At 53.3% G+C, this 22,511-nt stretch overlaps 1 protein-coding gene across 5 annotated transcripts in view; it reads left to right on the forward strand.

Moving 5' to 3' along the window:
* RGL2 (ral guanine nucleotide dissociation stimulator like 2) overlaps positions 1-22,511 on the forward strand; it is a 309,124-nt gene that overhangs the window by 276,191 nt on the left and 10,422 nt on the right. For all 5 annotated transcript variants that reach the window (XM_069635222.1, XM_069635226.1, XM_069635225.1 and 2 more), the window contains one exon: positions 5,688-5,802. In XM_069635222.1, coding sequence (XP_069491323.1) covers positions 5,688-5,802 — 115 coding nt within the window. The remainder of the gene's footprint in view (positions 1-5,687; positions 5,803-22,511) is intronic.

Consider the following 22,511-nt stretch of genomic DNA (forward strand, 5'->3'; position numbering starts at 1 on the left):
GCCGGGAGGGAGGGAGGGAGGGAGAGAGGAAGGAAGGGAGGAAGGAAGGGAGGAAGGGAGGAAGGAAGGAAGGAATCCTTCCTTCCTTTGAGGGCCCGCTATCCGTGGGGGCCCAAGAAACGGCCAAGCACCGCAAGTCTGGTTCCATCAGGGTCACCTCACAAGCGGGTCCCACGATGGGCAGGGCGCAATCAACATCACAATCCGCCTCCATCGCCACCCAGCGATCAAGCTCCTCCTCAAAAGGAAGTCGCCCAATCCGGCTAAACTGTGGGAGAAGCCAAAGACGGAAGAGAAGGCGGCCGACCAGCCCAAGAAGGCCCAGGTGGCAGCTGCTCGCTCGAAGTCCAAAGGGGCTGACCCCGTGAAGGGTAGCCCTCACTGCGCCCAAGGTGTCCCTGCCTCCGTGGCGTGAAGCCTCCACTGTGACTGTGGCAAAGCCTGCTGGCACGCTCGAGAAGATGCCGTCTGTGAGCTCAGCTCTGACCCATCAGGGTGCAAAAAGGGGAGGGGCGTGAAGAAGTCCCAGTCCAGCCCCAGGCCATGGAAGTTTCATCCACGGATGACGAGGACCTGAGGTCCCTGCACACGGTCCATGAGGACATGGAGGAAGACGACAGCACGGGGCCTAGTGTTCCGGTCACGCCAGCACAGCCGAGGGATGTGTCCCTAGTCATCCCATCGACCCTGCACATGTTGGTGTCAGAAATCCAGAAAAGGATGCCGCAGGTCCCGGTTCCTGCGGCCACCGATCAGCCTCCAGCTAAGAAGGGGAAACGCCATCCGATGCCCCCGTTTCAGCCTCTGCATCGGGTGCCCTCCCCTCCGGTAGATCCGGTCACGGGGACAGACATGGTGATGACGAAAGATGACGATATCGTCATGGCGGGCAGATCACCGCAACCAGATGAGGTGAGGACGTTTCAATGGTCGCCAAAGCATCTGAGCTTTTCCAGTTTATGCCCGAAGAGACCAATAAGGAGGGTTTCCTGTACCAGAGGCTCGAAGCCAAGAGGAAGACAATCATGGCGGTGCCCCTTCTGGATGATAGGTGGAAGGAGGGCCTGACCCTCTTGAACCCTTGCACGGCCCCGGCCAAGCTGGAGAAAAAGTACCAGGTGCCAGAGTTCACACCCAAGGGCTTGCGGTAGCAACCATCACAGGACTCAGTGTTTTCGACGACCACAAGGAAAAGGTCGTCCTCGGTCCCTCCGAACAGCGAGGGGAAGAAGTTGGACGCTATTAGACTGAAGTTATTCACACCGCAGCATCAACCATCAAGGCGGCCAACGCACTGGTGATCCTGGACAGGTACGACAGGGAGCTGTTGTACTAGCTGGGCCCGATTCTGGAGTTCCTCCCCGAAGACAAGAGGACAAGAGGATGGAGGCGATTGCCCTCTTCCAGGCGGGAGAGGTGGCTTCGGACCATGCCATCGCAGTGGTGCTGGACATCGCCGACACAGGGTTCCGGCAAATGGGGAATGGTGTCTGCCTCCGTGGTCAAGGCTGGCTAAAAGCCATGAATTTCTGCCAGGAGGTCCAGGCGAGGGTGCTGGACATGCCGTTCACGGAGAATGACCTTTTTGGGAAGGCCATCGAGTCCCTGCAGGCCATCAAGATGGATACAGAGACGGCCTGTGCCCTGTGCACTCTCCAGCAACACTGCTCTTCCTTTCGCTCCTCCAGAGGGAAGTCGACCAGATAGACGAAAGGTTTCTCCTCATCGTACCGCCAGCCCTCCAGGTCCATGACCCAAGAGGCCTACAGAGGCCGTTCCAAGACCTAGGGTGAAGGTCAGCACCGCCATCACCCTCAAGGTGGGATGCCGAAGCAGGATTGAGCCGGCCAGAACATCAGGCTCCCACCCATGCACCCTGGTGGGAGGCCAGCTGACCGGAATCGTCAGCGAGTGGGAGAAGATCTCCATCGACAGATGAGTGCTGGACTCTCTCGCCCATGGACATACCCTGGAGTTTCAACACAGGTGTCCGCGGATCCCTCCGGTGGCCGTGCAGGAGCAGCACATCCTCAACTCCTGGAGGAGGTACTGGCCTTGCTACGAAAGGGGGTGATGGAACTGGTTCCACAGCGACTCCAGAGTCTATTCCAGATACTTTTTAGTCAAAAAGAAAACCCTGGGCTGGTTACCCATTCTAGATCTGCAGCATCTCAACAAATACCTCAAGTCCCAAAAATTCAGGATGGTCACGTTGCAGCATGTGCTCGGCCAACTGGAGGAAGGAGACTTCTGGACCTGGAGGACGCCTACTTCCACGTCCCCATTCACAAGAAGCACCGAAAGTTCCTATGCTAGGTAGTGCAGGGATGGCACTACCAGTTCAAGGCCCTCACCTTCGGCCTGAAGTCGGCCCCCAGGATGTTCACGAAGAGCCTGACACCAGTGGCAGCCCATCTGTGTCTATGGAGGGATACACGTACCATACCAGGAAACGTTCACTAAGGACGCATCTGTGGAGGGCTGGGGAGCCCACACCGGACTTCTGCACGCCAGAAGACCTCTGGCTGCCAGAGGAGAAGGATGTACACATCAATATCCTGGTGCTACGGGCAGTGTTCTGGGCCCTCAAGTTTTTCCTTCCATCTCTGAAGGGCAAGGTGGTGAGGATCTTCACGGACAGCACCACAATGTTCTACATCAGGGGGCACTCGATCCTCAGCACTCTCCAAAGAGGTGCAGGACTTGGGGCACTGGGCCGTCGGACAAGAAATGTTCCTCGTGCCCTTTCACCTGGCGGGGGTCAAGAACACTGTTGCCGACTCCCTTAGCAGAGAGTTGCGCTCCTGCCACGAGTGGGAACTTTGGCAGGACCAAGTGGACTACATCTTCCTCAAGTGGGGCAGGCCCCAGATCAATCTGTTCGCGACGGCGGTGAACTCAAAATGCCTGAAGTTTGCCAGCAGGTTCCATCAACCAAAGTGCATGGGGGACGCGTTCTTCCTCCTGTGGGAAGGCTTGTTTCTGTACGCGTTCCCACCGTTGCCTCTCCTGCTACGAGTCATCAGCACACTCAAACCGTGCCGATGCAGGATGATATTTATTCACCCCGGCATGGCCGAGGCAGATTTGGTACCCGGACCTTCTCAGCCTGTCGGCCTCGCCTCCGGTCAAGCTGCCAGTCGTCCTGGATCTTCTCACCAGAGAAGGAGGCACAATCCTGCATCACGAACCAGGATCGCTGAACCTGAGAGCTTGGCTGCTGCAGCCCTAGAGTTTGGAGGATACGAGTTGACGGCGGATTGCAAGCTAAGCCACAAATGGAAGCGTTTCTCTACGTGGTGTCGGTCGCAGAAGATCACCTCTCTGAGGGTCACAGCCCTGCATATCCTGCCATACTTGTTATCCTTGGCCAAGGCCGGACTGGCACACGCCTCTATTACAGTGCTTCTGGTGGCTATTTCCCGTTACACCACGTCTCTAGGTTGATCCTCACTTTGGTCTCATCGACTCAAGGAGTTCCTCAAAGGACTGTTAAAATATTTCCCGCTAGTGAAGGCTCCTGCCCCAGAGTGGGAGCTCAACATGGTGCTTATGAGGCTCATGGGGGGTGGGCCCTTTGAGCCTCTGCATCAGGCTCCTCTCGAAAAAGGCCTATCCTGCATACATCCATATCCGAGTCGAGGGGGGGGTGATGCAGACACACTCCTCCTTCATGCCGAAGGTTCTGTCGGAATTTCAACCTCAACGAGCCTTTGGTTTTACCTGTGTTTTTCCCAAAGCCTTTGTCACCGGCTGAAAGGGCCTTGCACTTGCTGGACTTTGCTTGTGCCCTGAATTGCAACGTGGCATGCACAAATAGTTTTTGGAAGACATCTCAACTGTTCGTGAACCTTGATCCTGTGAACCATGGGAAGGCCTTGTCCAAGACTTCCATTTCAAGGTGGCTCTCCGGCTGCATCACGTACTCTCATCGGTTGGCGAACCGACCGCTGCACAGATGTCAGAGAGCCCACTCCACCAGACCGATCGCTGCGACTACAGCATTCCTGTCTGGTATGCCCCTGCTGGTCATCTGCAGGGCTGCTACGTGGAGGTCCACAATGTTCTACTGCATCGACAGGGATTCCAGGGAGGAGTCCAGAGTCGGCCAAGCAGTGCTTCGCAACCTGTTCGCTTGAGGCGAGTCTGTTCCAGAGATGAGAGTAATTGCTTCTGTTGAGCCTTGACACCTCCTGTGGTTGTGTAATATTGTACTGCTTTGTATTCTTTATTCATGAGCATGTGAATCCATGCCAGACCCCATGTAACTGTTACATACAAACCCTCCCTCGTACCCCTCTGCAGCGTGTGTTGGTCGTACTGCTACGTTATGTGCCTACCAAATCTGAAGATGGCTGCCAGAGGAGGGGCTTAGGTAGAGGGCAGTCATTGGCTGGGGGCAGTATGACCCAGAGACCAGTGATTGGTTTAGAAGAGAAATTCAGTTTAAGTGTTTTACTTTTTACCAGGGATTCCCAGCCTGATGACGGGGAATATTCATGAGCATGTGAATCCATGCCAGACCCATGGTGGAGAACAATAGTTGCAGGTTAGTAACTTGTTCCTTCTTAATCATTTGACACCAAAAACCAATCACTGCTGGACTCCTTCGCCTGACTTATCATGGTGACGAAGTGCAGGTGGCTTCAGGCGGGATGTTTTTAGTACGAGTTGCGCTTTTCAACTGCAACAGTCAGTAACGTTGTGGCCCTCTGGACTCTTCGCATTGAAGACTTTCAGAAGCACGTAAAGATGTGTTACAGAAGGCCTGGATTTCTTTAAGGAGTGCCTGCAGTAAGATGGAGGAGGCCTGACTTGGACCCATCTGTCACACCATCCCAGGTGGGCAAACTCACATGGCTGGTGCCAAAGCACATTAGTCACTTCTAGCCCTATTGGATAATTAAAGCAACCAGCCCTTCTAATCGGGATTGGCCTACTTGCATGGAGGATATTTCGTAACCTCAGAAATTTCTAAGAAAGGGTGAGCTATCCTTGTATTTCATTCTCTGCTTCCTTGCGTTTACCACCTGGGCCAGACCACTATTTTGAATATACATTTGTACCCAGATAATCCAGGGCTTAAGCTGCCCGGCCCTGGGCAAGCTTGGGCATGGAGGTGAGGTCCTTCCTTCCTGTGCCGGTGGATCTACCACTAGTTGGGTGGGGTGGAGGGAGAGCGTGTAAGTTCCCCTGTTCCGCAGGGGAACGAAGCTTGGTTTCGGAGGAACTCTTGGGCTTGCAATGTCCTCCTTTCAGCCCTTTTTGTTACTGTTCCAAGACCAGCTCCTAGGAGGCTTTATGTTCTCTTTCTGTGAACTGTTCAGATAGCAAAGGCTACTACACACTGGCCACATGTCCCATCTGTGGACTTCCTTGTGTCTTTAGTATTTGAAGGTCTCCTTGTACCCCCATCATTCACATCCCCCGGTGTCCCCACTCCTTTACAAGCCCCTTTTCCCTAGTGTGTATTTCCCTGTGCTCCACCTCATGCATGTATCCTCATGTCACCCTTGTGCACATATACACATGGTCCCTTGTGTATCCCCTTCATACGCACGTCCTGTTACCGCCCTAATGCATATGTATGTTCCCTTCGTTCCCATGTCCTCAGCCTTGTACGCGTGTCCCCCTCATGCTTAAAGTAGCCCTTGTTTCTCTGACCTTTCTTCTCCTCTCCTCGATAGGTAACCAGTCAGGATAAGACCCCGGCTGTGATCGACAAGGTGTTGGAGAAGCACAACCAGGACCGCTTGGGAGCCGCCAACTACCAGCTGGTGCAGCTGCTGCCTGACGAGAAGGGTGAGGGCCAGCTCTGCAGTGTGATGGGGCAGAATGGGAGATTGGCCAGGGCGGAGTGAGGAGGGATCCAAGGAGGGAGGGGGCTGAGGCGATGCAGGATTGAGAGGGATGCAGGTAAGACATGAGATGTTGGGGACCAGTGATGGAGGTGAAAGAGGACAGATATGAGATGTGACACTTTGCGGGAGATATGAGACTGAGGGAGGAATAAGAACATGTTGAGGGAGGATCGATAAAGGAGTGCAAGATTAAATAATGAGGGAAGGTTGAAAAGAGGTGAGAGCCATTGCTAGGCTTGAGACAAAATTGCCACGGAAGGGGAAAACACATGCAACTGGCCTTTTTTTGCTATGCCACTGCCAATCGGAACAGCATCCCGATGGCAATCCAGACCAGGGCAACGCTCTTGCAGTTCAGGAATGAAGTCAAGACCTTACTATTCAGTCAATACCCCAGGTGCCACATAGGCTCCTTGCGTTCCTGCATCTCATGCCATCACTGCACCCGCCATGGTCCCATGCCACATAGTGTACCCTCCCGTTACCTCGTATGTTACCATCAATCACATGCAGAGCCCTTCATTGCTTCCTGTCTAGGTTCCCGCCATATAAATCCCACGTACAATACATGTAATGAGGGAGGAGTGAAGAGCAGAGATGGTGGGAGCTGCGGGAAATGAGGAAGGGCAGGGTGAGAGAAACAAGTCTGCGAGAAAAGACATGGCGAGGGAGGAATGAGCGGAGACGTTGAGTGAAGAGTGAGATGCCAAGGGACCAATGTGAAAAGTGGTAGGAGAGAGATGAGACAGTGAGTAAGGAGTCAGCGAGATGAGACGGTGAGGGAGGAGTGGGTGAGTTGAGACAGTGAGGGAGATGAGACGGTGAGTAAGGAGTGAGCGAGATGAGATGGTGAGGGAGGAGTGGGTGAGTTGAGACAGTGAGTAAGGAGTGAGCAAGTTGAGCCAGTGAGGGAGATGAGATGGTGAGGGAGGAGTGGGTGAGTTGAGACAGTGAGTAAGGAGTGAGCAAGTTGAGCCAGTGATGGAGATGAGACGGTGAGGGAGGAGTGAGCAAGTTGAGCCAGTGAGGGAGATGAGACGGTGAGGGAGGAGTGAGCAAGTTGAGCCAGTGAGGGAGATGAGACGGTGAGGGAGGAGTGAGCAAGTTGAGACAGTGAGGGAGATGAGACGGTGAGTAAGGAGTGAGCGAGATGAGATGGTGAGGGAGGAGTGAGTGAGTTGAGACAGTGAGTAAGGAGTGAACAAGTTGAGCCAGTGATGGAGATGAGACGGTGAGGGAGGAGTGAGCAAGTTGAGCCAGTGATGGAGATGAGACGGTGAGGGAGGAGTGAGTGAGATGACATTAAGAGATTTGATACGTTGAAGGAGGTTGGAGACACTGAGGGTGGAAATGAAAGATGTGCGAGAACTGAGAATGAAGGGGTAATGAGAAGATGTGGAAATATAGATCAGTCAGGTGGGAGTGATGAGGCAGTGATGAGTGAGAGACGTGAAGCAATGAGGGAAGAGTGAAGGCTAGAGATGACACAAGGAGGGGGAAATGAGACTGAAGGAAGAGGAGACATGTGAGAGGCGCCCCAGGGAGCTCTGTGAAGTCCAGTGCCAAACCCGGCTAACATAACCCCCACAGAGACAACCACCTACCCGCCCCCCAACCCCTGGAGCTCTGTGAAGTCCAGTGCCAAACCAGGCTACCATAATCCCTAGAGAGACACCCCAGGGAGCTCTGTGAAGTCCATACAGTGCCAGACCAGGCTACCATAACCCCTAGAGAGACACCCCAGAGAGCTCTGTGAAGTCCAGTGCCAAACCAGGCTAACATAATACCTACAGGGACGGCCCACACCCCCCGGGACTTGCTGAAGTGTAGTGCTAGACCATGCTGACATAACCAGTATGGTTCTACGTTATTTCGCTGCAGTATTTTTCATCGTGGGTTTTTTCATCGCCGTTTTTTTTCGAAAAACTCATCTTTGTCATCTCTCATCCCCCTCACCTCCCCAAAGCCACACCCATTTTAAAAAAATGTTTTAATTCCCTTACACCCACAACCATATTTCGAGGGGGGATTGGGTCCTCCGACGTATTCCATATCTATGACAGGTAATGTCCACAGCTGTGCTGCTTCGGAAAATCTTTGGCGTCTGCGTCGATGACGTCGATGCGCCGTCCCCGAGGACCTCCTCCGACGGCCGACGTCATCTGATGTAATAAGTAGGATGCACGACGCCCATAGCCTCAGTTCCGTTTTTTCCGCGAACGTGTTCGCTTCGTGAATCTCGGTACGCCTCGACTCGTTGGAGTTGCTGTTTTCTTTCTCGGTTCGTTGAACCTGTTCTGTTGGTGTGAAGACCTGTTCGTGGCAATGTCTTTCTCATCTTCGACCCCGCGTCCAGGCTTCAAGAACTGCGGGGACTGTGGGTCCAACATGTCGGCCACGGACTCGCATGACGCCTGCCTCTGGTGCCTCGGGGAGGCCCACGATACGGACGACTGTGTCGACTGCCAGTCGCTCACTGCGAAGGCCTTGCGAGAACGCAAGAAGAAACTGTCGGTAGGTCGGGTGTCTAAGCCCCGGAAGTCGAGGTCTGCGGGGCTTTCGACCAATGACTCGAGGGGTGACTCTCCGCGTCATCGTCGGAAGTCCGGTGGGTCTCCTTCCAGGAGTCGGTCTCGCCACTCCTCCGCCTCTTCTAGGCATTCCAGGAAGCGCCGGCATAGGTCGCCTTCCCCGTCCTCTTCCGAGGACTCCGCCCGTCGGTGGGTCGATTATCCCTCCATGCAAGCGACACCGGAGGAATGGGCTTCCTTCGGGAAGCAGATGCTAGCGATTCTGGAATCGCAGGGCACCGGTCCGTCTGCGCCTCCGAGTGGGGTCGGTCGGCACCAGTCGAGAGACACCGCCCGTACGCCTTCGGGCTTGGGTGGTCGGCACGGCTCGCGGGAGAGGTCCCGCTCGGACAAGGGTAGCCGTTCTCGCCATGCCCGTTCCAGGTCCCGGTCCTTGACGCGCTCGAGACCGCGTGATCCTGTGCCGTCTTCGAAGAAGACATCGACGCCTGTGGCGCCGAGGAGGTCGTCGATTTCTCTCGAGGTTCCGTCTTCGAGGGGGTCGTCAACACCGTCGGTGCCCAGGTTGTCGAGAGACACGCTCGGAGCTCCGGCTTCGAGGACTGTGTCGACGCCGCATATGCTGGAGACGTTGCAGCTGACGTCGGCGCTGATTCGCTCGACGCCTTTTCTGTCGACGCCGACCCGGTCGGCGCCCTCGACGCCTTTTGAGGCGGTGGTGTCAGAGGGGCCCCGTGGCACGGGGTTTGCCCCTCAAAAGGCTATGGCTAAGGTCCGGCACTGCTTTGGTCCGCAGAGGTCTTCCTCTCCCCGCCTGGAGTACATTTCAGAGGGTGATGAAGGCTCTGATGGCGGCCTGGTTCCGGTTACGGTTCCGGATGACCTTATCTCGGGCCATAGTCAGTTTGATGACCTGAGGCAGTCACTGCATGATGCCAGTGGACTGGACACCTCTCCGGAGGTGGAGTTTTGTCAGCCGGAGCCTGGCACTCATGCCGATTCGTCATATCGGCGCCTTAGGTCTCAGGTTACCGAGTACTTGGGTTGGTCAGCTCCCCCAGGGGAGTTCGTTCAGGATGATCTCACGGACATCCTTGATCTCGGTCCACCCACTGACCCGGTTTTGCCGTTTCATATGGCTCTGCAGAGAAGGGTGGCGGCGGCTTGGACTGCTCCGGAGAGTCTCCCGGCAGTGGGCAAGTCTTTGTCGCAAAAATACCATCCAGCCAGTAGCGACCCCTGCTACTTGTCTAGGCACCCCACCCCGTGGATACGGACAATAAACGTTTTGACGGCTGGGCGAAGAGTGTTTTCTTCTGGGGGTATGGCGCTTCAGGCGGCCAACTCCATATGTGCCTTGTCTCATTTCACACACACTCTGTGGAACTGTGTTGCATTAGCGGCTGATCATATTCCCGAAGGGGACGAACGGGATGGTTTCCTTGCTATGGTTCAGGATGGCAAGGATGCCATGTGTGAGGCCGTTCAGTCGAGTTTGGACTTGGCGGATTGTGTCAGCCGGTCCATGGCGGCGAGCACCGTAATGCGCAGGTTTGCGTGGTTGAGGAAGTCTGGGTTCGCTCCTGATGTGCAGTCCGGCTCCTCAACATGCCCTTTGACGGTGAACACCTTTTTGGCAGCAAGGCTGACGAGAGCCTTGAGAGGTTGCAGACCTCCAAAGCTGCAGTGAAGTCGTTGGGCGCTGCAGTTCGCCAACCTCCGCCTTTTTGTCCTAGGGGACAGCAATGGAGCGTAGGTTCCTTTCGCTATTACTCGTCCTTCAGTAAAGCGAGAGGAGCGAGCAGTCAAAGAGGCCATCGTAAGAGTGCCAGAGGTGGAAACAAAGGTACTCGAGGTGCCAAGGCCGCTCGGGCAGTTGCCTCTTTGCCCTCAGGCAACGCCGCAGCCGCTACCACTCAGTCATGAGGCCAGGTCCCATGGTTCGCCGGTTGGGGGAAGGCTGGCGCAGCATCTTGTAGAGTGGCAAGCCATTACTTCGGATGTGTGGGTTCTGGAGATCAGAACCCACGGCTACTGTCTTCCTTTTCGGCAGAGGCCTCACGACAATCCACCAGGGAACCTCTCTTTAAAGAGTCCGGATCCGCTCCTTGCGCAGGAAATTCAAGCCCTGCTGGAGAAAGGCGCCATAGAACTGGTGCCTGTAGCGGAGAGGAACAAGGGATGGTATTCCCCTTATTTTATTATTTCAAAGAAAGACGGGGGATTGAGACCCATCATGGACTTGCACGGTTTGAACAAACTCCTCAGGAAGGACAAGTTCAAGATGGTGACTCTTTCTCAAGTCCTCCAGGCCCTTCAACTTCAGGACTGGTTGGTGTCTCTCGACCTCAAGGATGCTTACTTCCATGTGCCGATCCATCCCAAGCACAAGAAGTACCTGAGGTTCGCGGTTGGTGACTTGCACTTTCAGTTTCGGGTCCTGCCGTTCGGATTGACCTCCGCCCTGAGGGTTTTCACCAAGCTCATGGTGGTGGTGGCAGCGCATCTCAGGAAAGGGGGGATTCACGTCTACCCCTACCTGGATGATTGGTTGATCAGGGGGAGCTCACCCGAGCAAGTCCTGGATCATCTGTCCGTCACCTGCCACTCCCTTCACAGCCTGGGCTTCTCCCTCAATTTAAAGAAGTCCCATTTGATACCAATGCAGCGGCTCCAGTACATCGGAGCAGTGCTCGACACGTCCCTGGGGCAGTGTTTTCCTCCTCAGGTGAGGGCTCTTCACATTCAGCAGATGGTGCACAAGTTTCAGTTTGCCCAGACTCTCCCAGCGTCCGTGTTCTTGAGACTGCTCGGCCTCATGGCATCCTGCATTCTTCTGGTGCCAGAGGCTCGTCTGCGGACGAGATCATTGCAGTGGGTACTCAAGCTCCAGTGGTCTCAGTCCTCCGGCAGGCTGTCGGACCCTGTTCAGGTGCTGCCCTCGGTAGCCTGGGACCTTCTGTGGTGGGCCGTCGAGGGCAATCTGATGAAGGGTGCCCCATTTTGGCTGCCCTGGCCGGAGGTGACGATCGTGACGGACGCATCCCTCACGGGATGGGGAGCTCATGCCAACGAGCTGACAGTCAGCGGTCGTTGGTCTCCGTCGGAGTCCAGACTCCATATCAATCTGTTGGAGCTGAGGGCCGTCAGGCTTGCCCTGAAGGCTTGTCTGCCGACTGTGCGCGGGAAGAGTGTCCTGATTCTGACAGACAACACGGTGGCCATGCACTACCTCAACAAAAAGGGGGGGGCAGGGTCACCTCCGCTGTGCAGGGAGGCAATGCAGCTCAAGTTCTGGGCCATCCAGCAGGAAGTTTCGATCTCGGCAGTTCATCTGGCCGGAGAGGACAACGAGACGGCGGACGCTCTGAGCAGGCAGAGCACGATCTCTCACGAGTGGGAGCTGACTCAGGAGATTCTCCTGGAGATCTTCGCCCTTTGGGGGACCCCTCAAGTGGATCTCTTCGCCTCCAGTGTCAACCGGATGTGCGAAAGTTTTTGCTCGCAGGAATTTCCTCCAAAAGGAGCCTTAGGAGACGCATTCGTGGTGGAGTGGTCATTCCCACTGCTGTATACGTTTCCTCCAGTCCCCGTCATCCCGCAAGTGTTGCGGAGGTTACGGAGGTTCGGTTCCCGGATGATCCTCATTGCTCCGGCGTGGGCCCGGAGGACGTGGTACCCGAACCTTCTAAACTTGTCCATCTGCCCTCCACGTCGTCTTCCCTACCAAGATGATCTGCTCTCACGGGAGAGGGGTCAGGTTCTCCATCCAGAGGTCAGATCCCCCAATCTTCATGCTTGGCTTCTGAAAGGTTGAGGTATAAGGATTGGGACCTCCCTGAAGACGTGATGGAGGTGTTGCTCTCGGCCAGGCGGCCGGCAACAAAGTCTCTGTACCGTTGCCGTTGGAGAAAGTTCTGCGACTGGTGCAGAGTTCAGAATGTGGATCCTTTTGAATGTGACATTCCCATGGTTTTGTCTTGTTTGCTTTCTTTGGCCCACAGGGGCTTGCAAGTGGGGACCATTAAAGGTTACCTGGCGGCGCTGTCCATATTTAAGCGCTCGTCTGAAGAGTGTTCATATTTTAAGATTCCTTTAATTTCGCAGTTTTTGAAAGGGCTCACTAATGTGTTCCCTCCGTCACCTTTCCTGGTGCCCGGTTGGGATTTGAACCTTGTTCTTAAGTTTCTTATGGGTGCTCCGTTTGAGCCGTTGCATTCTTGCCCTTTAAGGCTGTTAACTCTGAAAACTGTGTTTTTGGTTGCAGTTACTTCCGCTCGCAGAGTGAGTGAGTTACAGGCACTTTCAGTTAAGCCACCCTTCACTGTGTTTCATGAGGACAGGGTTGTCCTTGGAGTTCGTCCTTCTTTTCTTCCGAAGGTGGTGTCGGAATTTCATTTGAGCCAGAAGGTTGTTCTTCCAGCGTTCTATCCTCCTCCACATCCTGGTAAGGAATAGGAGAGGCTCCATAGGCTTGATCCTAGGAGAGCATTGAGCTTTTATATCTCGCACATGTCCCGGGTCAGAGTGGACGATCAACTTTTCATTGGTTACGCTGGAAAGCCTTTGGGACAAGCTGTGACGAAACAGACTTTGTCTCGTTGGATTATTTCAGCTATCTCCGAGTGTTACCGCTTGGCGGGTAAGGACCCTCCGGCTGGCTTGCGGGCCCATTCTACCAGAGGAGTGGCTGCGTCTACTGCCCTGCAGAGGGGAGTTCCTATTCGTCACATCTGTGATGCAGCCACCTGGGCTTCAGTACATACTTTTGTACGTCACTATTACCTCGATTCCATCAGAGGGCAAGATCTGGCCTTTGGCAAGGCAGTTCTCTATTCCGCAATTTGATTGGGCATGCTAAATTTGTATTCTAAATTCTTTCCCACCTCCTTGCTTGGTACTGCTTTGGGAGTCTGTCATAGATATGGAATACGTCGGAGGACCCAATCCCCTCAAAGAACAAGTTACTTTCTTACCTGATAACGTTCTTTCGATGGGATGGTCCGACGACGTATTCCATATCGCTCCCTCCCTGCCTTCCCCGCTGCAGAATTTCTTTTGCGATTGCAGCTTGCGTTCCGCAAGGCCTTGTGTGTCTGACTGGCAGAAAACTGGTGGCACACGTTCTGGGGAAAAAACTATAACTGAGGCTATGGGCGTCGTGCGTCCTACTTATCACATCGGATGCCGTCGGAGGAGGTCCTCGGGGACGGCGCATCGACGTCATCGATGCAGGACGCAGACGCCAAAGATTTTCCGAAGCAGCACAGCTGTGGACGTTACCTGTCATAGATATGGAATACGTCGTCGGACCATCCCATCGAAAGGACGTTACCAGGTAAGAAAGTAACTTGTTCATTTAATTTTTTAACCCCCCAAAAAAAAAAGATTGTTTTTTTTCGAAATAAAAACGGCGATGAAAAAACACGCGATGAAAAATATAGCGGTGAAATGCGTGTATACCAACCAGTATACCCGATGGACTATATCCTGTGCATCCACTCACTATTGAGACATTTACGGTGGCCATGGTCACCCCCGTACCAATTACCTTTCACATGCACAAGTCACACCCACTAGAATATACCCTTTCACACATAAAGGGGTGTCATCTCTATGTAACCAGCTACCTCTTTACTCCGAAATCTTGCCACTGCCACGTGTATTCACCCTCTGCTTCAGGTGCCAAGAAGCAACTTGGTATAAGCTGCACACTGTACAAATGAACAGTGTTGGAATTGGTAGCCGGTGGGGCTCACACAGGCCTTATATATATATATATATATATATATATATATATATATATATATATATATATATATTTCTGAGGCTTGTGGAATCTGCTTAGATCACATGCTGTGCATAGGCCGACATCTAGTGGAAGCTGCGGAGTATTACAGTTTGTTTTTCGAAACTCGAAAATGGGCGTCGACACAGGCGTGCCAGTAATACTATCCCTAGTGTGACGTCCACTGTACCCAAGATCCCTCACGCGTCTAGGATCCTCAGATTGTTTTTTTCCGCTATACTGGTCGGAAGCATCTTGCGGAGTCCCCTGGCCTTAGCCATACTTTTGCTAATTATTGAAGTTTAAAATTATTTATTGACATCCTTCCCCACCCCAACGTCGACACTCGACGACGGCTGGAGAAGACATCGACCGTCGGCTGCTGCACGACGGATCTGGGCCTCGGAAGGCCGCTGGCCTCGGCCCGGGCCTAGTAGGCCGCTGGCCTCGGCCCTGCAAGTAGGGAGAGTGGGGGGTGGTACATACTCTTCACTCTTGGTATATAGGTACACCTTATATATTTCCTACACTTACCAGCCCGCTGCCTCAAGGTGCGTATGGAGGGTACCCCTTTCCAATTCTGCCCCAAGTGCAACCGCAAATACCCTTGGGTCGACAGGCACGCCACGTGCAATCTCTGCTTGCCGAGGGACCACCCCGAAGCGAACTGCAGAGCGTGTAGCAGGTTTAAGCCTAAGACACTTAAGGACCGTTCGACAAAGCGTTGGGCCCACCACGCCAGGCAGGCGGCCATGGCAGCGGAGGGCGCCTTCAGCGATGGCAGCGACGCCGTACTTTCGGACGGCGAGGGCATTACGGCGTCGAAAGACTGCCGAGCGCAGGTCCCCGACCTCGGAAGGTTGTCCGGCAGGGCGGCTATGGGGAAGACCCCCGGCGACGCAAGCGCTACACACCCTACACACACTAAGCACACTAAGTCCAACCGAACCTCGACGACGTCGACTTCTCGGAAAGAGGCACAGATAGAACGGTCCGACTCGGTGTCCTCTGGGCGCTCTCGATCGAGATCGCCTCATGACGCAAGGCAATCATCCACTCTTGCCAAGAGTGCCTCGCTCCCTAGATTAACGGAAGTTCGATCGTCGGAAGACGAAGACGACTTCCACCCCCAGGCCGCGCTCCAGGAGACCGAGGCCGCAGTTAACACCAGCGAGGCCCCACGCTCGAAACAAGATACCTCTCCCGACCCTCGACGCCAGGCGTCGAAAGTCTCTGGGGCCTCCAAGGGGCAGGGAAAACATTTTCCACGCACGGGGAGCGGGGGAAACAGCGGAAAGCACAGCCTTCCACTCCTGTAAGACCATCCTTCCACCCTAAGCAGACAGACAAACATAAATCTACTGGGACATCAACATCCAGCAAGGGTACCCTTGATAAGTCCTCTAAGTTGCCTACTAAAGTCATACCCTGTTCCAAAGAATGGTCCAGTGAAGACATAGACGGGGTCATGTCAAGGATGTCTTCCTTAGCTGATTTTTATGACAAAAACCCAGAACATTTCCTTTCGTATGACCCTCAAGGGGCCACACCCTCAGGCTCCTCTGATCCTATCCCCCTAAGTAAAAAGGCCCGGTTCGAAAGACCTGAACCCTTCGAGGTGCAGCCTTACTCTACTCCATACTCTACTCCACACCCCAGATACCAAGGACAGCCTTTCCCTGAAGGGGACCAGGAGTTTACAATTATGGAGGAACAAACCGGGACTGAATACTATGCGGATGATGAGGACCTGGAGGAGGTAGAAGACGAGCAGGAAATTTACAGAGTAGATTCCCCGGTAGAGAGCGAAGCCCCAGTTACCGACTCGCCAGTTGATAACCAGCCCCTCCTTAATGAAGTTCTCGCTCGCGCAGCAGAACATTTTCACATCGACACCCACGGTGTACAGGAGGAAAGGGACTTCGCAGAAGAGTTGGTGGGAGAGAGGAGGCCGGTCGCTCAGACCATCCCTATCCTTAAATCCATCCAACGTAGAATAGATCCATCCCTGGTGAATCCTAACCTCACCAGAGAGTCAACCACAGAGTCGAAAAACTTTTTCGGGCAGCCCAGTCTGACCCTCTTTATATAAGAGGACATCTTAAACCAGACTCCCTAGTGGTTACCAACACTCGGAAGAGGGCTGGGACACCCTTATCGTCGTCAGCAGCTCCTCCCGACAAGGAGAGCAAAAGACTGTACGGGTTTGGCAGGAAGGTAGCCTCAACATCCGCCTACCAAGCAAGGATTGCAAACTCCACCACCCTGTTGGCAAGTTACAACTGCCATCAATGGGAAGAGGTCGCAGCGCTCATAGCCTCTGCTCCTGAACCGTTAAAGGGCCAGTTGGCTCGGATCTCGGCAGAAGGGAGAGCCGTGTCTGGTTGCATATTAAGAGCAACTTTCGACGCCGCGGACAACGCAGGAAGATTGATAGCAGAAGGTACTGTTATCAAGAGACATGCGTGGTTACGGCAGTCGGGGTTCAAAACAGAAACTCAGGCTTCATTAATAGACAAGCCGGTGGAACCCGATTGATTGTTTGGGAAAGCGGTCGAAGACGCACTTAAGAATGCCAAGGACGAGTACGAGACTCTCAAATCCCTTGGCCAGCTTACCAACAAACCCCCTAACCAGAGGGGGAACAGTAATTTTCGTCGCCCACGCGGCCAAAATTCACAAAGAGGCAACTATGCCCAAGGACAGGGTACACAATGGAACAACAACCAGCAGTCTACCCAAAGTTACGGCAGGGGTAACAAGAGAGGTCGTGGAAGAGGCAGAGGCAGCACCAACAAGGGAGGTGGCACGCCTCCACCAAAGCAGTGACGCTCAGTTCAGGGTCCCTTCTCAAGCAACCCCAGTAGGGGGACGCATTTCCAACTTCTACCAGGCTTGGGAAGGGATCACCTCAAACAGATGGGTGCTGTCAACAGTGTCCACAGGATATTGTATAGAATTACTGCAGCGTCCCCGGAACCACCCTCCACGACAAAGAGTACACTCCTTAGAACATCAGAAGATCCTTCTCGAGGAGATCGCCATTCTGCTAGAAAAGGACGCGATAGAACTCGTCCCAGGACACCAGGTAAACAAGGGTATCTATTCAACTTACTTCCTTGTGCCAAAGAAAGATTTGACAATGCGCCCAGTATTGGACTTACGGCCTGCCAACAAGTATGTCAAGCCCCAAAAATTCCGTATGACCACGCTACAAGAGGTAATCCCCCCTCCTAAAAAAGGGGGATTACATGGCAACCTTGGATATGAAAGATGCTTATTTTCATATTTCCATGCTCCCAGCCCACAGAAAATACTTGCGCTTCAAGGTGGACAGTCGCCACTACCAATTCAAGGTACTGCCCTTCGGGATAGCTTCAGCACCAAGGGTATTCACCAAGGTACTGGCGGTGGCAGCTGCACACCTACGCAGGGAGGCAATCCCAGTGTACCCTTATCTGGACGACTGGCTCATAACGGGGGAAACCCCAGGAATTTGCAGGTCAAACATTCAGAGGACTATCGACCTCCTCCACGAATTAGGCTTCTCTATCAATGAGAAGAAGTCAAGTCTGGTGCCAAGCACCTCAAAACAGTTCCTAGGAGCAATCCTAGATACTCAGAAAGGGTTGACCTTCCCTTCGGAAGAGAGAATTCGGAATATACTACTGCAAATTCCACATTACCAGTCAGGTCAACAAATAACGGTACGCAAAGCAATGCGGTTACTGGGCATGATGGCGTCATGCATTTACCTGGTCCCCCACGCGCGTCTGCGCATGCGTCCCATGCAGGAATGGTTGGCGAAACAGTGGTCTCAGGCAAGTGGTCAGTGGGACGATCTAGTGGTCGTTTCGCCAACACTCGTACAGAGTTTACACTGGTGGACAAGAGAGAATCTCGCAAGGGGAAAACCCTTTTACGATCCCGAAGTACAGGCAGTGGTGACTACAGATGCATGCCTGACTGGGTGGGGAGCTCACCATCTCCACCACACAGCTCAGGGTCTCTGGTCTCACTCAGTAGCCAAGAACCACATCAACCTGCTAGAGCTTCTGGCAGTATTCCGAGCGCTTCGGGCGTTCGAGCCCCATCTGCTAAACTTGTCGGTGCAGATCCGGACGGACAGCACGACAGCCATGTTCTATCTGAACAAACAAGGAGGGACTCGTTCGCCAAATCTGTCCAAGCTTGCCCAGAAAATCTGGATATGGGCACTCAGACGGAACATATTCCTGTCATCACAACATGTTCCAGGGGAGCTCAATTCCCTAGCGGATGCCCTAAGCAGAGACTCCCTCCCAGAAGAACACGAATGGGTCCTTCACAGAGATATCGTAGAAGATCTCTTCTCTCAGTGGGGTTTCCCCACTATAGACCTATTTGCCACAAGCGAAAACAAACAATGCCCAGGATTTGCATCCAGGTTCCCCCAGCCAGACTCCCAAGGGAACGCCCTGTGGATGAACTGGTCAGGGATGTTTGCGTACGCTTTTCCACCAACTCCTCTCATCAGGAAGGTGGTGTACAAGATGAACAAGGAATCGATGACGCTCATCCTAGTTGCTCCCATGTGGGCGAGACAACCATGGTTTCCACACCTACGCAGGATGGCGGTGTGCGAGCCCATCAAACTCCCAGCCTGGTACAACCTACTGTCCCAGCAACAAGGTCAAACAGTGCACCAGGAACCCAACTCAATGAACCTGGCAGCATGGCTCCCGAGGTCATAGAGTTTGGGCATCTCAATTTACCACAGAGGTGTATGGACATCCTAAAAGAATCCAGGAAACCAAACACAAGGCACTGTTATTTTGACAAGTGGAAGAGATTCGTTATTTGGTGCCAGAATAAACAAATCAACCCAGTTGATAGCACTCCTTCCAACGTTGTAACATACATGCTCCACCTGCTGGACGCAGGTTTGGTTTTTAACTCTCTGAAAGTACACCTGGCAGCCCTCTCGGCTTACACCACATCCCATAACAAAGTATCGTGGTGGAAAGTACCAGTGGTTAAAGCCTTCATGGAAGGAGTAAAGAGACTTCACCCTCCTATTTCGAACCCACCGCCAGGATGGGACCTCAATGTGGTGCTAGCTAAGCTCATGGGCCCCCCTTTCGAACCCATGCATAAAAGTAGTCTCAAACACCTGACTTATAAAACGGCCTTCTTAGTAGCCATTACCTCTATAAGAAGGGTCAGTGAAATTCAGGCTCTGTCAGTGCAGGATCCTTTCTTTACTATCCACAAAGACAAACTGGTTTTACGCACACACCCTAGGTTCTCACCTAAATTTATATCTAAATTCCATGTAAACCAGTCCATCGAGCTTCCGGCTTTCTTCCAGAACCCGCAAAGCTCAGCTGAGGTGAAACTACACACCCTTGATGTGCGTAGGGCAGTCCTCTACTATGTAAATAAAACCAGACCGCTAAGGAAAACAGATCAACTGTTTGTCTCCGTAGCTACAGGCAGAGAGGGGGATCGCGTCTCTAAAGGCGCGATCTCGAAGTGGATTATCAACTGTATACAGCTGTGTTACTCTCTTTCTGAAAAAACTCTGCCTTTTACGCCAAGGGCCCATTCTACTAGAGGCATTGGGGCCACTCTGGCTTTCATTGCAAATGTTCCCCTCGACACCATTTGCAAAGCAGCTACTTGGAGCTCTATTCACACTTTTACTCAGCATTACTGCATTGACACTCATTCCAAGACAGATACACAAGTGGGACAAGCGGTTCTAAGACACCTGTTTGCTCATGACCCTTCTCACATCCCACCTCCTTCTTCGGGTACTGCTCGCTAATCTATGCACAGCATGTGATCTAAGCAGATTCCACAAGCCTCAGAAGGGATACATTACTCACCGTAATCGTATTTCTGATGCTTGTATCTGCTTAGATTCACATGCGACCCACACTTCCTCCCCTCCGAGAGAAGGCGCATGATTGCTTGTAGTCTTACCTTTCTGTCTATCTGCTTGGATTATCTGTACTCACGCTACTCCTCATGCTTCCTCATGTCAGAAAAAATACAATCTGAGGATCCTAGACGCGTGAGGGATCTTGGGTACAGTGGACGTCACGCTAGGGATAGTATTACTGGCACGCCTGTGTCGACGCCCATTTTCGAGTTTCGAAAAACAAACTGTAATACTCCGCAGCTTCCACTAGATGTCGGCCTATGCACAGCATGTGAATCTAAGCAGATACAAGCATCAGAAATACGATTACGGTGAGTAATGTATCATATATATATATTTCTGAGGCTTGTGGAATCTGCTTAGATCACATGCTGTGCATAGGCCGACATCTAGTGGAAGCTGCGGAGTATTACAGTTTGTTTTTCGAAAGTCGAAAATGGGCGTCGACACAGGCGTGCCAGTAATACTATCCCTAGTGTGACGTCCACTGTACCCAAGATCCCTCACGCGTGTAGGATCCTCAGATTGTTTTTTTCCGCCATACTGGTCGGAAGCATCTTGCGGAGTTCCCTGGCCTTAGCCTTACTTTTGCTGTTATTATAATTATAATTCTTATTCATTCCCTTCCCCACCCCAACGTCGACCCTCAACCTCGACGACGGCTGGAGAAGTCATCGACCGTCGACTGCTGCACGACGGATCTGGGCCTCGGAAGGCCGCTGGCCTCGGCCCGGGCCTAGTAGGCCGCTGGCCTCGGCCCTTACAAGTAGGGAGAGTGGGGGGTGGTACATACTCTTCACTCTTGATATATAGTTACATTTATATATTCCTACACTTAGCAGCCCGCTGCCTTAAGGTGCGTATGGAGGGTACCCCTTTTCAGTTCTGCCCCAAGTGCAATCGCAAATACCCTTGGGTCGACAGGCACGCCACGTGCAATCTCTGCTTGCCGAGGGATCACCCCGAAGCGAACTGCAGAGCGTGTAGTAGGTTTAAACCTAAGACACTTAAGGACCGTTCGACAAAGCGTTGGGCCCACCACGCCAGGCAGGAGGCCATGGCAGCGGAGGGCGCCTTCAGCGATGGCAGCGACGCCGTACTTTCGGACGGCGAGGGCATTACGGCGTCGAAAGACAGCCGGCGAGCGCAGGTCCCCGACCTCAGAAGGTCGTCCGGCAGGGCGGCTATGGGGAAGACCCCCGGCGACGCAAGCGCTACACACCTAACACACACTAAACACACTAAGACCAACCGGACTTCGACGACGTCGACTTCCCGGAAGGAGGCACAAAGAGAACGGTCCGACTCGGTGTCCTCTGGGCGCTCTCGATCGAGATCACCTCACGACGCAAGGCAATCATCCACTCTTGCCAAGAGTGCCTCGCTACACACATTAACGGAAGTTCGATCGTCGGGAGACGAAGACGACTTCCACCCCCAAGCCGCGCTCCAAGATACCGAGACCGCGGTTAACACCAGTGAGGCCCCACGCCCAGATACCTCTCCAGACCCTCGGCGCCAGGCGTCGAAAGTCTCTGGGGCCTCCAAGGGACAGGGAAAACATTTTTCCACGCACGGGGAGGGGGGGAAACAGCGGAAAGCACAGCCTTCCACCCCTGTAAAGCCATCCTCTCACCCTAGGCAGACAAGTAAACACAAGTCTACCCTTGAAAAGTCCCATAAATCATCACCTGCTAAAGTAATACCCTGTTCCAGGGAATGGTCCAGTGAAGACATAGACAGGGTTATGTCTAGGATGTCTTCCTTGGCTGATTTTTATGATAAGAACCCAGACCACTTTCTTTCATATAACCCTCAAGGGGCCACACCCTCAGGCTCCTCCGATCCTATCCCGCTAAGTAAAAAGCCCCGGGTCGAAAGACCTGAACCCTTCGAGGTTCAGCCTTACTCCACTCCATATTCTACTCCACTCCCCAGTTACCAGGGACAAGTTTTCCCTGAAGAGGACCAGGAGTTTGAAATTATGGAAGAACAAACCGGGACAGATTACTATGCAGAGGATGAGGACCTGGAGGAGGGAGAAGATGAGCAGGAAATTTACAGAGTAGATTCCCCAGTACAAAGCGAAGCCCCAGTTACCGACTCTCCAGTTGATAACCAGCCCCTCCTTAACGAGGTTCTCGCTCGAGCAGCGGAACACTTCCACATCGACACCCACGGTGTACAGGAGGAAAGGGACTTCGCGGAGGAGTTTGTAGGAGAGAGAAGACCGGTCGCACAGACCATCCCTATCCTCAAATCCATCCAACGAAGAATAGATCCTTCCCTGGTGAATCCTAACCTCACCAGAGCTGTCAACCCCAGAATTGAGAAGATTTTCCGGGCAGCCCAGTCTGACCCTCTGTATATAAGGGGACATCTTAAACCAGATTCCCTAGTGGTTA

The sequence above is a fragment of the Ambystoma mexicanum genome, chromosome 13 (assembly GCF_040938575.1).
Source record: "Ambystoma mexicanum isolate Mex_15411 chromosome 13, UKY_AmexF1_1, whole genome shotgun sequence".
In the NCBI taxonomy this organism is placed as follows: Eukaryota; Metazoa; Chordata; class Amphibia; order Caudata; family Ambystomatidae; genus Ambystoma; species Ambystoma mexicanum.